The following is a 16942-nucleotide window of genomic DNA, read 5'->3' as shown; positions in this document are numbered from 1 at the left end:
GAAACACGCTCAACAACACACAAGATGACTACAAAATTAACAACAACAAACACACAATAGGACAGCTATGATAAAGATAACAGAAAAACACATACCGTGATGACAAAAATAAACAAAAGGACTCGTAACACACACAAAAACAGCAAAAACACACCAAATGACTAAAAAAAAAAAAAAAACATCCAAAACGACAATAATAAACCCTTTGTTATTTCCTGTATTAAAGCTCAGATTGGTCTTTATTCTAAACGCAGAACATGAATGTCATTAGACAATCACATTGCTTGTGGCGCCCGCTGTGATAAAAGTTCCCCATCTTTCCCATTGATGAAGGATCCGAACCCCGGTGAGCGCTCTTGCTCTTGTCCCGCCTCCTATGATGTCTTCTATGTTTTCATTGGATAACAGCCCCGTCACTCCTCGTGCACTCAGGTTAGGTTGCTCTGCACCGTTAAGATGCTCATTTGATGGGCGTACTGAGCCGTACGGTGCGGCCAGGACTCTTTAACGCCTTCCGTCTGAGCTAAAAAAAAACATAAAACCCAATAACCAACGACTGCCGCTGCTGCTGCTTCCTCAGCGGGTTGTTGGGGGCTTGTCTGCCTCTTCCTGGACGATGCCAGTGAGGCGCTTTGATGGGGAAACATCTACACTACAGAATAACAACACACGCGTATCTATCAGGTTTCTTAGTTCAAACGCGGTTGATTGATTGTGGATTTTTTTCACGTGTGTCGGCGGCGGACAAAGCTGCCACTTCTTCTTCCTCTTCTTCTTCTTGGGACTGAGAGAGAAACAATGCACCTGCTGCCGTGAAGGGGACAGTATAGTCGGGACACATGGATGGAGGAGATATTCCCCCCGGACACTCGTCATATTATAAATATGTCGCTCCGCCGCCATGGAGCAGTGAGGCTTTCTAATCCGCTGCATCGCTGCTTGTGGAGGATGACAGCTGATCGCTCCTCCTCTCCCGCTATAAAAAGGCGCTCCATCTGAATCTGAACCTCCGACTCCAACAATGGATGGAGCGCAGCGCACAGGGCTGTGACATTTGGATCGTCTCCTCCCTCCTCACATCATCACATCTGTCCCGTGTTCACTCATCCCTCCCTTCTCCTTCTGATCTTTGACACTTTGCACTAAAACCTCCACAGCAGGAGATCATCCTTGAGTAGCCGATGAAATCATCAGCGAGAGCATGAGCTTCTCCAGAGGATTTGTGTGAGATTATCACTGGACTGCTCTTTTCTTCACTATTAAGACAAACTTATCGGATTTTGTGGCTCTTTTCGCTGCAAACTTCCAACTCTGGGTTTGAAAAGGCAATGGCTCACACAGAAGATGACGTGGATTTAAGGACACGAGACGCGCTTTAGGGATGTGAATAACTCCATGTGATGGAAAGGCTGTGAAAAGAATTGAGGTGGAAAAACCAGACAGCAACCGAGCACAGCGGACTACTGTCGTTCCGAGCATCCTAGCGGCTCTTCCACCGGAGGATGTGTGAGCCAGAGCCAGGATGCTGCGCTTCCCCGTGAAGAAGATCCGGAAGCAGTTCAAGCTCCTGCTGCTGCTGGTGCTGCTCACCTCCGCTGCATGGTTCACCTACCTGCACATCAACCAGGGCAAGAGCATCAAACTGCACTTCAACTATGGCAAAGGTATAGAACCAACCCTGCACACTTTATCACATGTTGTACTGTTGACACTTGTCCTGGAGACCAATAGCACGAAGTATAGTAGACACCAGAACTAATAAAGCCACATCATCTAGATTCACAGCTGTTTTTACAAACTTTTGGACCCTCTGGCTGTTCAGCCGTATAGGTATTGTTTCAGCTATAGCACTATGGGGGTACGTATGGGGGTACGCGATGGCACTGCAGGGGCTACTTGAGAGAGAGAGAGAGATGGCAAAAAAATTAACAAATGAAAGCATTCAAAATATAGGGTTTTATGATGTTTATTTTAGTTAAAACCGCTAATCATAATATTGATGATGAAATGATCTTGAATAAACCATGAACTCAAGATACAAGAGTCAGTCTTGGTCCCTCACTGGGTGGGAGACATACGGAAATGATAAAAATTATAGAAATAAATCTATTCAGGATGTATCTACTGTTTGATTGCACTTATTTACAAAATGAGATTCTTTAAAATGTGTGTTGTCGCTCATCCATTCCATTATTATGCTCTATAGTTGTTTTTTCCCCCCATACAATTCGGAGCAAAATGTTGTCCGACGAAGGGGGTGCTAAGATTCAGAAATATGACAAACAGGGATGCTTGAGCCAAAAAAGTTTGAGAACCACTGAGCTATAACAAAATGATCCAATGTATCCACTTCATCATGTTTGATTTATTTTTCTTTCTGTCATGGTACAGATCACAAGGAATATTCAACCTTGTTATATTCTATGTCCAGAAATGAGCAGGGAGAAGAAACGTTTTTATATTGCCATGCTCCCATACTCAATCAAAACATCAAACAATTGGTCTGCCAAGTTTACACTAACTGAGATAATGATATTACAGCATTATTAGAAAAAAAGAATAAATAATACGTGAACAAATTCAAGGATGTACACGCCTACTCTCGATACCAAAATAGGAAAACACTAATCACCATGTTCATTAGGGATTAGGGCTGAACGATTTTGGAAAATCTAAGTACGTTTTTTTTTCCTCAATATTGTGATTGCGATTTAATATGTGATAATTTTTCCAAGGACCTCTTGTCATGTATTTCTCAATGAACTCAAGCAATAAATCAATCAGTTTCATAATAAACAATTTCAGAATTACTTAAACTTCAAATAAATAAAAAATGTAAATTTTAAAGCACAGATTACAACAATAAAGCAAACAAAACTGTGACTTTACCTCTCATATCTAACTTCATGTTTCATTAAACATGTAAACATGTGGACTGCACTTCTTAAACACTCTCTGAACTTAACAGGACAGGACAAGAAAAAAAAAATGTAAAAAGTGAATAGATAAAAATTGCAGCCTTTGTGACTAGAAAATCACGTTTTATATCGTTATATTTTCGCAAATGCAATTAATCATTCAGCCCTATTAGGGATACCACTTTTTCTCTTCCGATATGATGCTGATATTGCAGCCTTGCGTATCAGCCGATACCGATATTGATTCGATATATCAGCATGAATCATACATACTTGTATTACGTATTTTGTATTGTAGAATGTTCGAAAAGGCTTGATCAAGTGATGTTCCTCAAACAGAGAACAAGAGTCAGCAACAGTAGGTTACTTTGTTGGAGTGTGAACCACGGTCACTTATGGATAGAAGTGCAGGAGCGGAACATTTTATCGGAGAGCTTATATCGGTGATTTTAGATGCAGTCCGATAACATCCGATATTCGTTTTCTGGCTGATATCGGATCGATATCAGATATCAGTATCGGATCAGGACACCTCTAATGTTCATATTGTATGAGGAGTTTATTTTTGTACTTTCTCTTAAACTGAAATATTTTCTAACAGCTCTTTATCTCGCTATGTAAATAATTCCACATTTTCTCCTCCAACAACAGAAATGCACTTCCACTTTAATGTTGTTTGTGCAAATTGATGTTTGAAATTAAATTTCATTCTGTGGTTCCCATCTTCTGAACTAAAAACAAACAACTTTTGTAAATGTTCTGGTCTATTTTTAGCTTATGTGATGCAAAGGTTGAATGATTTAAAAAATCACAAATTTCTTTAAAATTAAAATTTTGAAAAACAAAAAAACAGCAGTTCAAGATATTTTAAATAAACATTCAGTTATTTAAAGTATTTTTTTTATACATACAGAATTTTTGATATGGTTTCCTCCAGGTACTCAGGCTTCCTTCCACAATCCAAATCCATGACTGTTGATTGTAGTCAATAAAGTAGATAGACTATGCCATAGAAGTGAATGTGAGTGTGAGTGGTTGTCTCTGTGTGTTGCCCTGTGATGGACTGGTGCCCTGTCCAGGGTGTACCCCTACCTAACGCCCATTGAGAGCTGGAGATAGACACCAGCAGACCCCTGTGTCCCTGAAAGAAGGAGCAAGCGGGTCAGAAAATGGGTGGATGGATGTTTGACTTATAAATAATATCAAATTGAATTTGGGAGTATCGACTAAATGTATAAGTGTGTGTGCTGCTTTCACATGTGAAAGAAAAAGGATAATCAATTAATTGTGATTTTATTATTGATTCCTAAATTTAAAAAATCCATCATGAACATTTTTCAAATTGTAAAACAAACCAGGCCAGTCCTCCTAATTTGTTAGGTGTTACTCAGAAGAGAAGTAAAATAGTTCAGCAGCTTACTGACGTTAAATTGAAGATCAATAATCAACATAAACAAAAAATCCAATCGAAAAATGATTTGTAATCAAATTGAGACATCAATAATCGGAATCAATTTGAATGAGGTAATTGGGCTTATTAACCATCCCTATTTCACATTATTGTTTGTGCTTATCCACAAAGATGTCACTTATCTATGTCTTGGTAATTGTGATAAAGTTGGTAAACGTCTTCTGGATTCACTGTGAGATGTTTCACCTTTAATCGACTCCTTGCAAAGCTGCCAGCGATTCCACTCAACTTTTCTGTGCCAATCTGAATTTTAAGCTTTCTAATGCGTTGGAGAGGTTCTGATAAAGAAAAAGAGACGCCAAGAAAGAACGTGCCTCATTAATTAACTATAGTTCCTCCTCTTGGCTGAGGGAAGAGCGCCGCTGACGGGTCAGGTTGGAAGCCGGGCCCTCGTCTTTAACATTAATAATCAAAGGGCTGTTCATGAAGGCGGCCTCAGACTCGGAGGTCACGAGCATGACAGCCAGTCTAGGAAAAATATTAACTCCGGTTGGGCGGTGCAAGGAAAACCTATTTCCACATGCTGCTCGTTTTGGCAGCAACGTATAGCCTGGTGTTAAAGAAGAAATGTAAATTAAGAAGGAAATGGTTCTAAATGTTAGATATGATTCTGATATGCTACTGACTACTACTCTACTTAACACGAAGTGATTGTGTGTAGTTCTGCAGCTGTCTGTGTAAGGCGATATCCAATGACTAGAATGTCCTTGGAGACACACACACACACACAAACAAGGAGGGATTATTTCATTGTGTCTCATCCATGCAATGGGAGGCATGGGATAAGGACTAGATTTAGTTCTGTACTGAAGATGAGGGGCTGTGACTTGGGAATGAGATATAGAGTGAAGATTCAAAGGGGTTTAGTAAAAGCAATGCTAACACTAACACTCTGTTAAGATAGGATAATAAAAGTCGCTGCAACAAGGTTTTTCTGAGACATTTACGCATAAAAGTTGTTAGTGAACATATTGTCATATGTGAAGGGTTAGTTTTACCCTACTGATGATGTGTTGTTGCAATAGTAAACCTGCTTGGATTACTATTGCAGTCAATTGGTATTGAAGAGTGTATTATTACAGTCAATTGGTGAAGAGTTGTACATTGCTTTTTTAAACAAAGAAGGCACAGATTTGATTTCAATGGTGTTTAAAGATTTGCAGGTGACTTTATTAGTCCAAATCATTTGTTTGAAGCTGTTGGGCACGATGGATCACTAATATTTCTTAAATTGTAGGCATATGTGTATTTCATCCAAAAGTTGTTCTCATTCACTATTGATGCGAGCGGGTCCCCAAAAACCCTGCCAGAGTGATATTTCTGTTATTATCCCGGATTGAAAGTGGTTAACCAAAAAATGACAAATGTTCAGAAACACCCAAATACTGTACTGCCGAAATGTATTGTCTCACAGAGTGATCATATCACATCTGAACTTCTTGCAGCTCGAGAGATGAGATTTCATGTGAGTTGCGAGACTTCTGCCCAAAACAGCCTTGAATGGAAACACGTTCAAAGCGCAATTATATTTTGTCGACATTTAGAAATATTGCTGTTTTTTTTGCAAAAAATTGTAATTGAAACCCAGCTACCCAGTAACAATGAAATATAAACACTTTAAGAGTAACTAAACCCCTAAACTGCTTTTTGTTTTGGGGTCCGATGTAGTGTTGTTAGATTTTTGTCCAACTCTTCACATTTTAGTCAAAGTGTTTCAATTTGGCACATTTTGTTGTAAAAATGTAAGAGCAGCTGCCCTCTCTGGGTTGAAACTTGGCTATTTCAGTCAAATTTTGCTATTGGCTGAAAATGGTGGTTTGTGACATTTTGGTGGCTTTTCACATCACGAGCCATCACTGTTGGCCCTGCCCCTCCTACGAAAACTAACACTTGTTGGATGGAGAATTGAGAGAAAGATAGTTCGCAGAGCATAGAATGCTTTTGGTGATTTTATAGTATAGACTGGAGACTGGGCATCATGTCCTAACTGCTGCAGGAATCCAAACCCATAATGAAGGTTGTTTTTATATTTTCAACCTAGCCAAAACCTTAGGGTTCAATTACTCTTGAAACATCAGAATCGTACCTTCAAACATTCTAAGGGATTACCAATCCCACAACGCAATGCACAAACCATTTCCAAAGTTCAAGTCACATGACCGTTTGTATGCACTTACCGCGCCATGTTTTCTGGGAGAGAAGTGGTCATGTGACCACCAGGTACATCAGGTCTTGTGACGTGTAATTGCGGAAAAAGTGTTTCCATTGCGGTTTTGTGATACATTTAAATATTGAAACATTTGAAAAACTGCCTCATGAAAGGGTAAAAACCTTTGTGATATTTGAGGGTTAAAAAAAAAATGCAGGTGTTTCCATTACCAGTTTTTATTGTGCTTTTTAGATTTAAGAGGAATGGAAATGCAGCTTCTGTCAGCCCCTTTACAGCTAGTATCAGAAGACAATTAAATATGGTTGACCGTGCTTTTCCTCACTGCAATTTCTACATGCTTCCATGTCCTCATGTTTTCAATATTCCCATGTTTCTCTTTTGTTCAAATTCCTGTATTATTCTGTCTGCCTAGTGAGGAAGGATGCTGTAATTATGCATTGCTTTGTGTTGTCTAATTGACTGTACTTAATTTTGCTGGCATCCGAGCAGGTCAACTCAGTTAACCTGCAATGAATAAGTTGTCCCTTCTCGCACCAAGGATTTCCAGTGAGATGCAGCCCATTAATGAACATGGGACTCCTTTAAGTCTTTAAATATTCCTGTCAGGATTTATTTTACCACACAGGAACTCTAATTGTTTCCTTAAGCTGAAATTTGGAAAGGTAGGAAGGATATTTTGAGTTTCCCTCAATCTTCCTCCTTATGAATATGTATAACAAGCTGCCAAATAGCCATTGAGCTTGTCTTAATCATGCAGTAAAATATTTTTCTGTTTGATTACATGGCTCGTCATTTCCACTTGTTCCTCAGCCTTTATGTAATGAGAAAGAAGTAAAACACCTTGGCAGTCAGTCCCAGCTCGATAAGTGTCTGAGCTTATTTTAAAAAGAGACATAATAATGAAGAGCAATTCAACGTGGAATTGAGATACAAGTAAAAGCATGCTGTGTTAGCGCTGCTTCTTCCTGCGTGCAGTAAATACTCCCTTTAATCTACATCAAGTAGACTGAATGCTGAATTAATATGACCAACGCCAAGACCTTGAGTTTAGATCATGGGTTCTTGGCGCTTCATTGATCAGTTTACAAACATGACGACTTTATAGATGTGAAGATGTGAGTTGTAGGAAAAATGAGGCTGCGACGGCGCTGGGTCTGCTCAGCCTGAGATGGTGTCAAAGGACCACACGTTTGAGTACATTAGATTAATGTGTCTGAGGAGACTCAGACTTATTTCAGTAACTGCTCTGGGCCCATTTTAATGGGTTGCTGCAACCTACCATGAGTCACAGCATTAACGCGTTCAGGCATAAAAATAACATACAGACACCACATTGAAAGACTTAAGAGTTACTAAACCCCCTGGTTTTGGCTGACCTGCCACAAGAGGGGAAAATAAAAAAATGCCTTGATTATGGGCGGGGCTCCTGCAGCAGTTAAAAGTACAGTCCATAATTTTCAGATGCCTCCTTCCCTCCCTGCTGCTCTCTTGCCCTGCCTCCAAAGTCCCTCCCTCAGTGGAGCTAACAAGCTAATGTTAGCCCGATGTAATATAACACGCACTGTGAAAAGCATAATAATGTAGCGCTTTTCTCTCTCAATGTGCACACACCAATCCATCAGCAGCTGCAGAAACAACACAGTGTCACTCACAGCGGCCCACACGGAAGCTGCAGTGAGAGCAGCACGCACACGAACAAACAACATGCACCACAGAGTTCTAGTGTAACAATTACAAATCAAACATAATGTAAATCAAGCAGCAGTAATTACCTTTCAAGCAGAAAAGTCGCCAATTCCATCTTCTACTCCTCCAGACCATACACTGTAAAAAAGATGTCGCTCCACGCACTACCTTGCTATGAGCATTGCCGTGTTTTGGCCATGTTCGAAAGGGGCAGGGGGCTGTGAGCAACAGCTGTCATAGAGTCCATCAAACACGATGCTGTCTCTGATTGGTTCTTTTTGCTCGGTTGTGGTGCATTCTGGCAATCTGCCAAAGGCAGCAGGGGCGACTCAATGAGCCTGTTTTTTTCACATAAACTACTAGTTTCATGTAAGGCTGTCCTTACATAGTGACAGTTTTAGCAAATATGACAAAAAGTCACTTTTATTAAGAGTTACGGACTGCACTTTTAAGACACACAATACTATAAAATCTCCAAAGGAAAATCTGTGCTATGTTAACTAGCTACTTAATACTTAATATACCTCTCTATTCACAATTCTCTCAGTCTAACCTATTCACCACAGATTGCATAACCCACAGTAGCGCTGGGCGACATGGCCTTTATTTATTTATTTTTTTTAATATCTTGATATTTTCGAGCTGTATCACAATATACTATATATATCTCCATATTTCGCCCTTGCCTTGAAATGATGCTTTCAAACCAGAATGGCAATACTCAATATATATTAATGTTTTCTCTGTGATGTAATTGTGGTTTCCCCTAACTATTATAGCAGAGCTTACCTGTCAGTTTTATGTGTGCATTTGTGCACATTTTAAAAACAACGTCACCTGACCAGTGCTGTACAGTTTTTTTTTTTTTTAAATTATTACAATTACCTATTGATTATTTATTTATTATTACTGACAATTGTGATTTAATCAGATACTATTACCCAAAGTATTATAACAGTTACCACTACTAACACACGCGCTGTAATCATGGCCTTCTGAGGACTGTCCCTTTAAGGTGCATGGTCAGAGTTGAGTCAGACCTGCCTTCTTCCCGATTTGTACTGAGCGCATGGACGGAGTTTAATGTTACTTTTCTGTTACCGTCCCGTCTGAAATGACATATAAGCAGTGTTTGACTTTCACCTGCATACAGTAAACGTGCAGTGTGACGGTAACAAGTTGTTTTGAGTCCTGTTTATAACGTTATCGACCCGTGGAGACCTCTGGATCTCTACAACGCGCACACGCACTCACTCCCGCACGCACTCACTCACTCGCACGCAGTGACATCCTGAAGTCAGACCATTTCCAATTTATTTAACCATATTCTTTTTTTTTTTACTAACCAACTCTTTGATGGTGGACTCTGTCTTAATGTTGTCGCTGCAGAAGTGAGTTTCGTCAGTGTGTGTGGGTTGAGTTTCACTCAGAGGGACAGAGCGTCAAGAGGCGGGGTGGGGTTAAGATAGACAGTAAGGGGAGAAACTTTTAATGTTACATTAATTATATCATTATTAAGAGATAGTCCTATGCTATATCTCTTAAATAAATATATTGATATTTATTAAAAATGAAACAGAGCTTTAAAGGGGACATATCATGCTAAATCCACTTTTTTAGCCCTTAAATGCATTTTGTTGTATATTTAGAGTGCATAGAAGTACAGAAAAAATCAAATTAGTCTCTTCAGGTGCTCCGTAGATATCTTTAGATTCTGTTTTGCTCATATTTTTCAATCTGTTTCGATTTTTCTATTCTCTATTACGTTTTTTGAACTATTACATCACAGTACTTGCAGCAGAACTGCCATTTATTACATCAACTCCAGGTCCAACACTTCGAGCAATCCGCCATTTTTATTTCTCACTTTTATTTTGTAGTCCAAGCTCAAGGATGCCGAAGTTACGAGAGGATAAGTCAAAATGTTCGGTTGTTGGATGTAGTAACCCACACGCTTCATTACACCGTCTCCCAGCATCAGAACCTTTTCAAAGTGCCTGGTTGAGTTTTATTTTTTATGGAAATGTACCCACATCTGTGGGTAAGGTCATTTTTGTGTGCGCGAAGCACTTCAAGGATGACTGCTTCTGCAACCTCCGCCAGTATAAAGAAGGATTTGCCAAAAGACTTTGTCTGATTGAGGGTTCAATTCCTTCTATCTTCGGAGACGACGATCAGAGCACTTCGGTAAGCTGTAAATAACGCTAAAAAGTGTGATGATAAGACGTCCCTGTCATTGTTTTGTTAGCATTAGCAGTTGCACCGTCTTCAGACTTCATATGTTAACGCTGTGTGCTCGTTTTAGATCCTTGATGATTTGGCCTACGTGATTTAATTTAAGTCTAAAGTTTTCATTAGTCATTTCATTTTGCCGTTTTTGTCTTTGAAAAGACTGTATTAAAATGCATTTCGTGACGTTAGCTTGGCGCTAGCGTTAGCGTTGGCTCGGTGCTTGTGTTAGCTCACTTGTTAGGGTTCTACAGGTTCATCATCTTCATTTTCATCTCGCTCCGCCGGGTCTGACTCTGGCTCGAACATGTAAAGCTGGATGGACAAGTCTTCTGTTGTTGACATTTTGTAAATAACCTCTGAATAAAAAGTTTATGCGCCGCTACATAGCCGTATCTCTTCTATCAAACTACAAAAATGACCGAGCAGGGTGGAGTTGAACCGAGTGTCACCTGAAGAGGGGGCGGGGTATGGAGTGTCTCATTTGCGTTTAAGGAGACCGCACCAAAACGAGTTGCTCTCAGAAGCACATCAGAAAAGGGGTAGAAAAGGGGCCTGTGGAGCTATAATAATGAGGAATTCAGACCCAAGCATTGCAGTTCCGCTTTATATAGACCATAACTGTATGATTTATATGTAAAAAGGAAGGATTTAAAATCATGATATGTCCCCTTTAAAACTACCAAAAGCACATCAACTTGTTGCTGCTCCATTGTTCTTGTTGAATGTTTTGAAAGAACAGGAGAAGGCAGAAGTTGCTGTGCACTCTTCAGCGCTCGCTTTGACCTGTTGTTGAGAGCCTCTTCTTCAGGTTTCTGTTTCTCTGCCTAGAGAAGTCTCTACTCCAAGTAATGGCCCCCCTTAAGCAGTTAGCTCATGTAACTGCACCAGAGGCGGTTTGGAGCGGATCAGCAGTTGCGCTCTGAATGCAAACCGAGCCAAACCAAGGTGATAAAATGATCAATTCGGACCGAATCTACGACTAAACCGGTGTGAATGCACCCTAAGTTTAACTTGAGATTTAATCTTCAAAAGCATCTTGCAGTTGTGTAAACATCCATGACATTTAAAATCTGGGTAGTTACCCCTTTGTCGTAGTGATCGATTAGAAAAACTGACATGTGTTTATATACTTTGTGGAAAAAGGTTGATGGATACATCATTAGCTGGAGGGAGCATGTGGTCATCCGTCACACTGAGGCTGGATCGGCAGTGAAATCAATCACAGATGTGTCATCAGGCCAGTTTGAGTGGGAATCGTCATTATTCAGTGCACCAAGTGAGCCACAGCTGTGTTGAGATGGACCATCATTTTCTACCTTTAAATTATTCAGAACAGATTGAAAGTGTCGGTTAGACTCACTGCTGATTGAATGGTGATGTTTTTATTCATCTTATCTAACTTACTTCAAAACAGAGGGTTGTATTATACATACACTATAGTTGCTGAATCATGTAACACAACGTCGTCAAGGAGGATCATATCATTCATCTTTATACTCAAGAAGAATTACTCACTACAACACTGTGCAAAATTAACTTGATTTAATTTGTCTTTCTACTGTGCTGTCATTTTAATAACCTGGGTTGCTTTTTTGTTTATGAATAGGCCAGCCAACATTTTAATGTACACATTTTATCACATTAAACAAAACAAATGGGCCTTTTCGTATTCTATCACTGCTATCTTGGGCACTAATTTATTTCCTTTGAAAAGCTGAGGTAGTTTTAGCACCAATGATGATTGGCAAAAACCGTTTAAAACAGTTTACGGATCACACGCCGGCCAGACGGCATTATTGAATCAGAATCTCAATGAGTGAGTTTGTTGGCGAGTGGAGCTGCGGTGCATATTAGATGAGTGCCACATCTATGCGCCCACCCAGTTGTACAGCAGCCTCCCTGTTCACCAGCATCAACAGGTCCTCTGAGGAGGGACTGGGAGCTGCATACAGGCTTCTATTGATTTACAAAGATTACACGCGTAGAGGCACACACGCCCATGCACCATGTATACACTCAGCTGCCCCCACCACACAAACACACAATGTGTTGCTTGTGTTTGTAAAACACGATGAAACAAATGCACACAGATCGCTCCTATCAGCATTGGTGTAAAGAGTACTGATATACACTACCGGTACTCAAGTAGAAGCACTGTTACTTGATTAAAATTGTACAAGTACAAGCCATTCATACATAAAATACTCAAGTACAACTAAAAAGTAGCTCAATTAAATAGTACTCAAAGTAAAAGTAACTTGTCGCTTTCACACCCCATGTTTATTTTTAGTAATTAATTTTGCCATGGTTCCCTTGCATACAGTAAACATATATGTATACATGTGTAAACTTAAAAAGGAAGAAACCAAACCAATCAACTGTTGCACAATTGGAACTTAATTTATTTTCCACAAATGCATCTTTATAAGATAAAAGGTTTGTCAAAATGTACAATTAATTTTGGAATAAAATAACACCATTGAATTCAATTCAAAATAGAAAATGATCAGGCTCCAAGTATAGCTAAATTTATAAACCCTGAAACTGAGAAAATAACAGGCATTCAATGCTGTTTTGGCGCTGTGTATTACGTTGAATGTTTTTATTTTATTTTATTTATTCAGTTCATTTCCGACATGGTTGCATTCACAGAAATTCATTTGACATTCAGAGCAAAAGCACATCATTGTTTTTTTTTTTTGTCCTTTTTTCATGCCGGAAAGGGCGACGGAAAAAAGCATTATGCTTATCTAGATCCGTCCCCTAATTTGAACACAGATAATTTTACATCCAACCTCGTTTCTTCCCTTTTTTTTTTTTTTTTTTTTTTTTTTTTTTTTTTGTGATGTGTTCTCGTCTGCAGTCATTGTTCCTGCTGTTACTCCTCTTCAGTCTTTTTCCTCCGTATTTCCACGAGCTTTCTTTTCCAGTCGTTGTTTACGTTCCTCCAACTCTCCAAACGTGAAGTTCTTCTTCTCTCGGAGAACCTTCATATCCTCTGAGAGTCGCCTCAGCTTACGATCCATCCGGAAGGCACATGCACAGACACATACCCCCATCATTAGCAGGCCAAAGGTCATGACTCCTAGCAGATAGATGTCCTCCACATCTTCCACTGTCAGCTGGGAGAGACAGAGCATCTGGCTTCTCCCTCGTGCGTCCACGACATATCTACTTGGGTATGTGTCCTTTGGACACGGTATTTCGTGCTGAAGCAATTGCCTCGTTGAGAAGATTTTGTCAATGTTGCTCAATGACCAGTTAATGAGTTCCATGTCGTCGCTGTAGAGTTCAATGGAGAGTTGACTTGAGATCTGTATGCATGTGATGCATTGGTATGATGTGATGCATTTGATTGTTGTCTTTTTATTTCATTGTTTGTAGTTTCATAATGTCCGTTGATCATTTTAAAATCAAAAAATAATAATTCAGTAATGGTTAAGTGTAGAAATGTAACAAATGACTTTACTTTTTAAAACGTACTATAGTACAGGTACCCATAAAAGCAACTCAATTACAGTTACGTGACTTGTACTTGTATTCAATTACTTTCACCTCTGCCTATCAGCTACTATAGAAAGGATGAGGAAGAAGTCAGAGGAGGGGGAGTGGTGAGTGTGGGGGAATCTTGTTGGTCTCCAACCACTCATGGATGAAACATATGGGATTTTAGTGTGGACCAGTGAGTGCGCTTAAAGATCTTTAAAAAACATCAGGGTCTTAAATTTTGCCTGAAAGTCTAAAAATAAAACAGACAAGGCTTGTAAAAGCACAGTCAGTGAAAAAAATGAAAATAAATCGTGCAAAAATGAATAAAACACATTAATATTTAAACACTGGGATTCAGTGTAAGCCAGTTAAAAATTTGGATCATCTTTGTTTTGTTGGGTGTTCTTTTGGACAGTAACACCCTTAGGCTGACTTGCTGTCATGGTAACCATGCACTGCGATGTCATTTTACTCTAATTTTAGCTCCTGTGGTTCTTACGGTTGGTCAACTTTACCTCAAACAGAACGACTCATCTGAAAAAATGGTGACAGACTTCCACTTTGGCTGTTTAAGTGCTTAAACATGCCCAGCAACACTTAGGATTGGACATTCTAAATCTATTTCCAGTAGTTGTTGATGTCCTGGTGTTCTTTTTGAAGTTCTTTGTTGCAAATATAAAAGGTGAATGAAAAAAAAATTAAATAAATAAATAAATATATATTGAGTAAAATTTATCAAAAATCATGAATCATTCACCTTACTCTGAACACCAAAATTGTGTTGGCTCACTGTGATCCAGTGTGTGTACTGTTCCTGCCAATGAATGCTTTTTTTTTTTTAGTATAATTAGTCTTTACGTCCCTGTGGAAAAAACACTTTAGGATACGGGGGAAAAAAAAAAAGCTTTTAATTTTGACACTTTTTACATTTTAATGCAAATAACTAAATCCATCCAAAGATAAATCACTATGTGAAGCCTATTTAAGTGAAAGACATCCAGACAAATATAAAACCAAACACAGCTGATTTATATTCTTTAGAGACACACTGTTTGGGAGGCTTTGGAGAAACAGTTTCCGTAGTAATTTATTCCTGTGGGGATGTGGACACTCACTGTGATCATAAAAGTAAAACAAAAGGTTTTATTACCTGTCTTCCTTTTCCTTGAACAAATAATTAAGTTTAATAATGTCCATGTTGTAATAAATCAATTAAAAAAACCTGTAGATGCGAGTGAATAAGTGAGTTCATGTGTATAGTGTCAGCTTTGATCACAGGCTCAGCCATGAATCTGACCTACAGCTTATCTGACCAGGCCATTATATCACTCACTGGGTCAGTCCTCACTTACAATGAACTACTCCTGCACATCTTCGGCTGTTGAATGTGTGTGATTATGGATTAAGAGCAGAAAAATAATACTGAATGCTCTTTTCATGTACAGTATATTTAGTTATTTTCTGATATGTTCATATAGTATCACACATTGGGCGGCAGTAGCTCAGTCCGTAGAGACATGGGTTGGAAACTGGAGGGTTGCCGGCTCAAATCCCGGTGCGGACCAAAATACGGAAGTTGCTCTGGCACCTCCCGAGCACTGCCGAGGTGCCCTTGAGCAAGTCACCCAAAAAAAGCAGCCCCACTCTGACATCTCTCCATCAATGCATGTCCACAGGTCCTGTTTGTGCATGTAAGCATGTGCAATGTAATTTCCCTTCCGGGATTAAAAAAGTAATTAAAAAAAAAATTAAATAATTCAATTGTTTGTCTCTTTTTGTGCTTATGAGAATACTTATTTTATTCTTTGTTTTGGCTCAGTTTTGGGGTCTAAGAATCATTTTGTCGTAGTAGAGTCAACATTGAATCTTAGGAGAAAAAACAATGAAATACAGATTTTTCTTTGGTGATAAACACGGCTGACGGTAATGTTTGTTGCGGGTGATTTTTCTTTGTTATTCCGTTACAGCCAAAGAGCTCTTTTAACCTTTAACCTTTGCAGATGTTACTGGAGAAATGGATAAAGCTTGAAAATCCCACTTACATCTACATATAGAACGTAAAGTTGCAAAGAGCTGGGACCTTTTCACTGGAACTTAAGCTCAAGAGTTTTGTGAATAATCAGAAATAAATTTTTTTTATAGGAACTAGTTATTGGAATTGAAGAGTAATTTTGAATAGCTGATGCTGAAATATATTTTCCAAACTACTGTATATTTAAAATCCCTGTTAAGGGGCAACATTACATTTTGTAAATTATCCATTAATTCCCAAAGTTTCACACTTTGAAAATGTCCAGATTTTGCAACCCTTGTTAAAATGCTATTTTTTTTAGTTGTATTATTTTGCATGAATGCTAATCACATTTAGATATGATAGTTATCTGAAATCAATTCCACTTTCTGGTTAATTTTCCACCCCTTTGCAACCCTAGTTGAATATCAGCTGAAAAAGCAACGAAAAGAATAAAATCACCCACAGTATTGTAAATTGATGAATAAGCTCTTTACAGTGCATTAAAAATGACAATGTTAGAAAAACGTGCCTTTGTTAAAAGTGATTGGTGAGTCTTGAAGATACATAGTAAATGTAATGAACGAATGACATCATTGACATTAAAATACTTGCATATAATTCATTCCTGTTTAGAGTCCCTGTTTGTGAAGGAGCTATTTAACAATAAATGAAAAAATGACAATAGAAAATAACGTGTATATTTATAACCAACCTAAATGGAAAAATGCATTTCAAGCTGAAAGCAGAAAATAACTTTGCTTAAGGTGGTTTGTGTGTGTGGGTGTGTCTGTTTGTGCATGCTTGCGTGCATGTGTGTTTTTGCTGAATCAAGCACACAGGGCTTCCAGATTTAGAAAAGCTCTAAAGCTGTGAAAAATCTTCCCTCAGCAATGCATGTCCTCCATTCACAAGCCAACAACGTACAATGCTGGAGGTTTTCCAACACGTATGGATGTATGAGA

General features: G+C 38.9%; 1 protein-coding gene across 2 annotated transcripts in view; it reads left to right on the top strand.

Moving 5' to 3' along the window:
• Positions 1-480: 480 nt before the first annotated feature.
• The window catches only part of b4galnt4a (beta-1,4-N-acetyl-galactosaminyl transferase 4a), a 186656-nt gene continuing 170194 nt past the window's right edge, over positions 481-16942 (top strand). The window contains exon 1 of one of the 2 annotated variants that reach the window (XM_028450362.1): positions 481-1664. In XM_028450362.1, coding sequence (XP_028306163.1) covers positions 1523-1664 — 142 coding nt within the window. In that variant the 5' untranslated portion in view covers positions 481-1522. The remainder of the gene's footprint in view (positions 1665-16942) is intronic. The other variant, XM_028450363.1, reaches the window with a different exon arrangement.

Source organism: Gouania willdenowi, chromosome 6 (assembly GCF_900634775.1).
Source record: "Gouania willdenowi chromosome 6, fGouWil2.1, whole genome shotgun sequence".
Classification (NCBI taxonomy): Eukaryota; Metazoa; Chordata; class Actinopteri; order Blenniiformes; family Gobiesocidae; genus Gouania; species Gouania willdenowi.
Note: the sequence above shows the minus strand (reverse complement) of the source record. Positions and strands in the feature narration are given on the sequence as shown.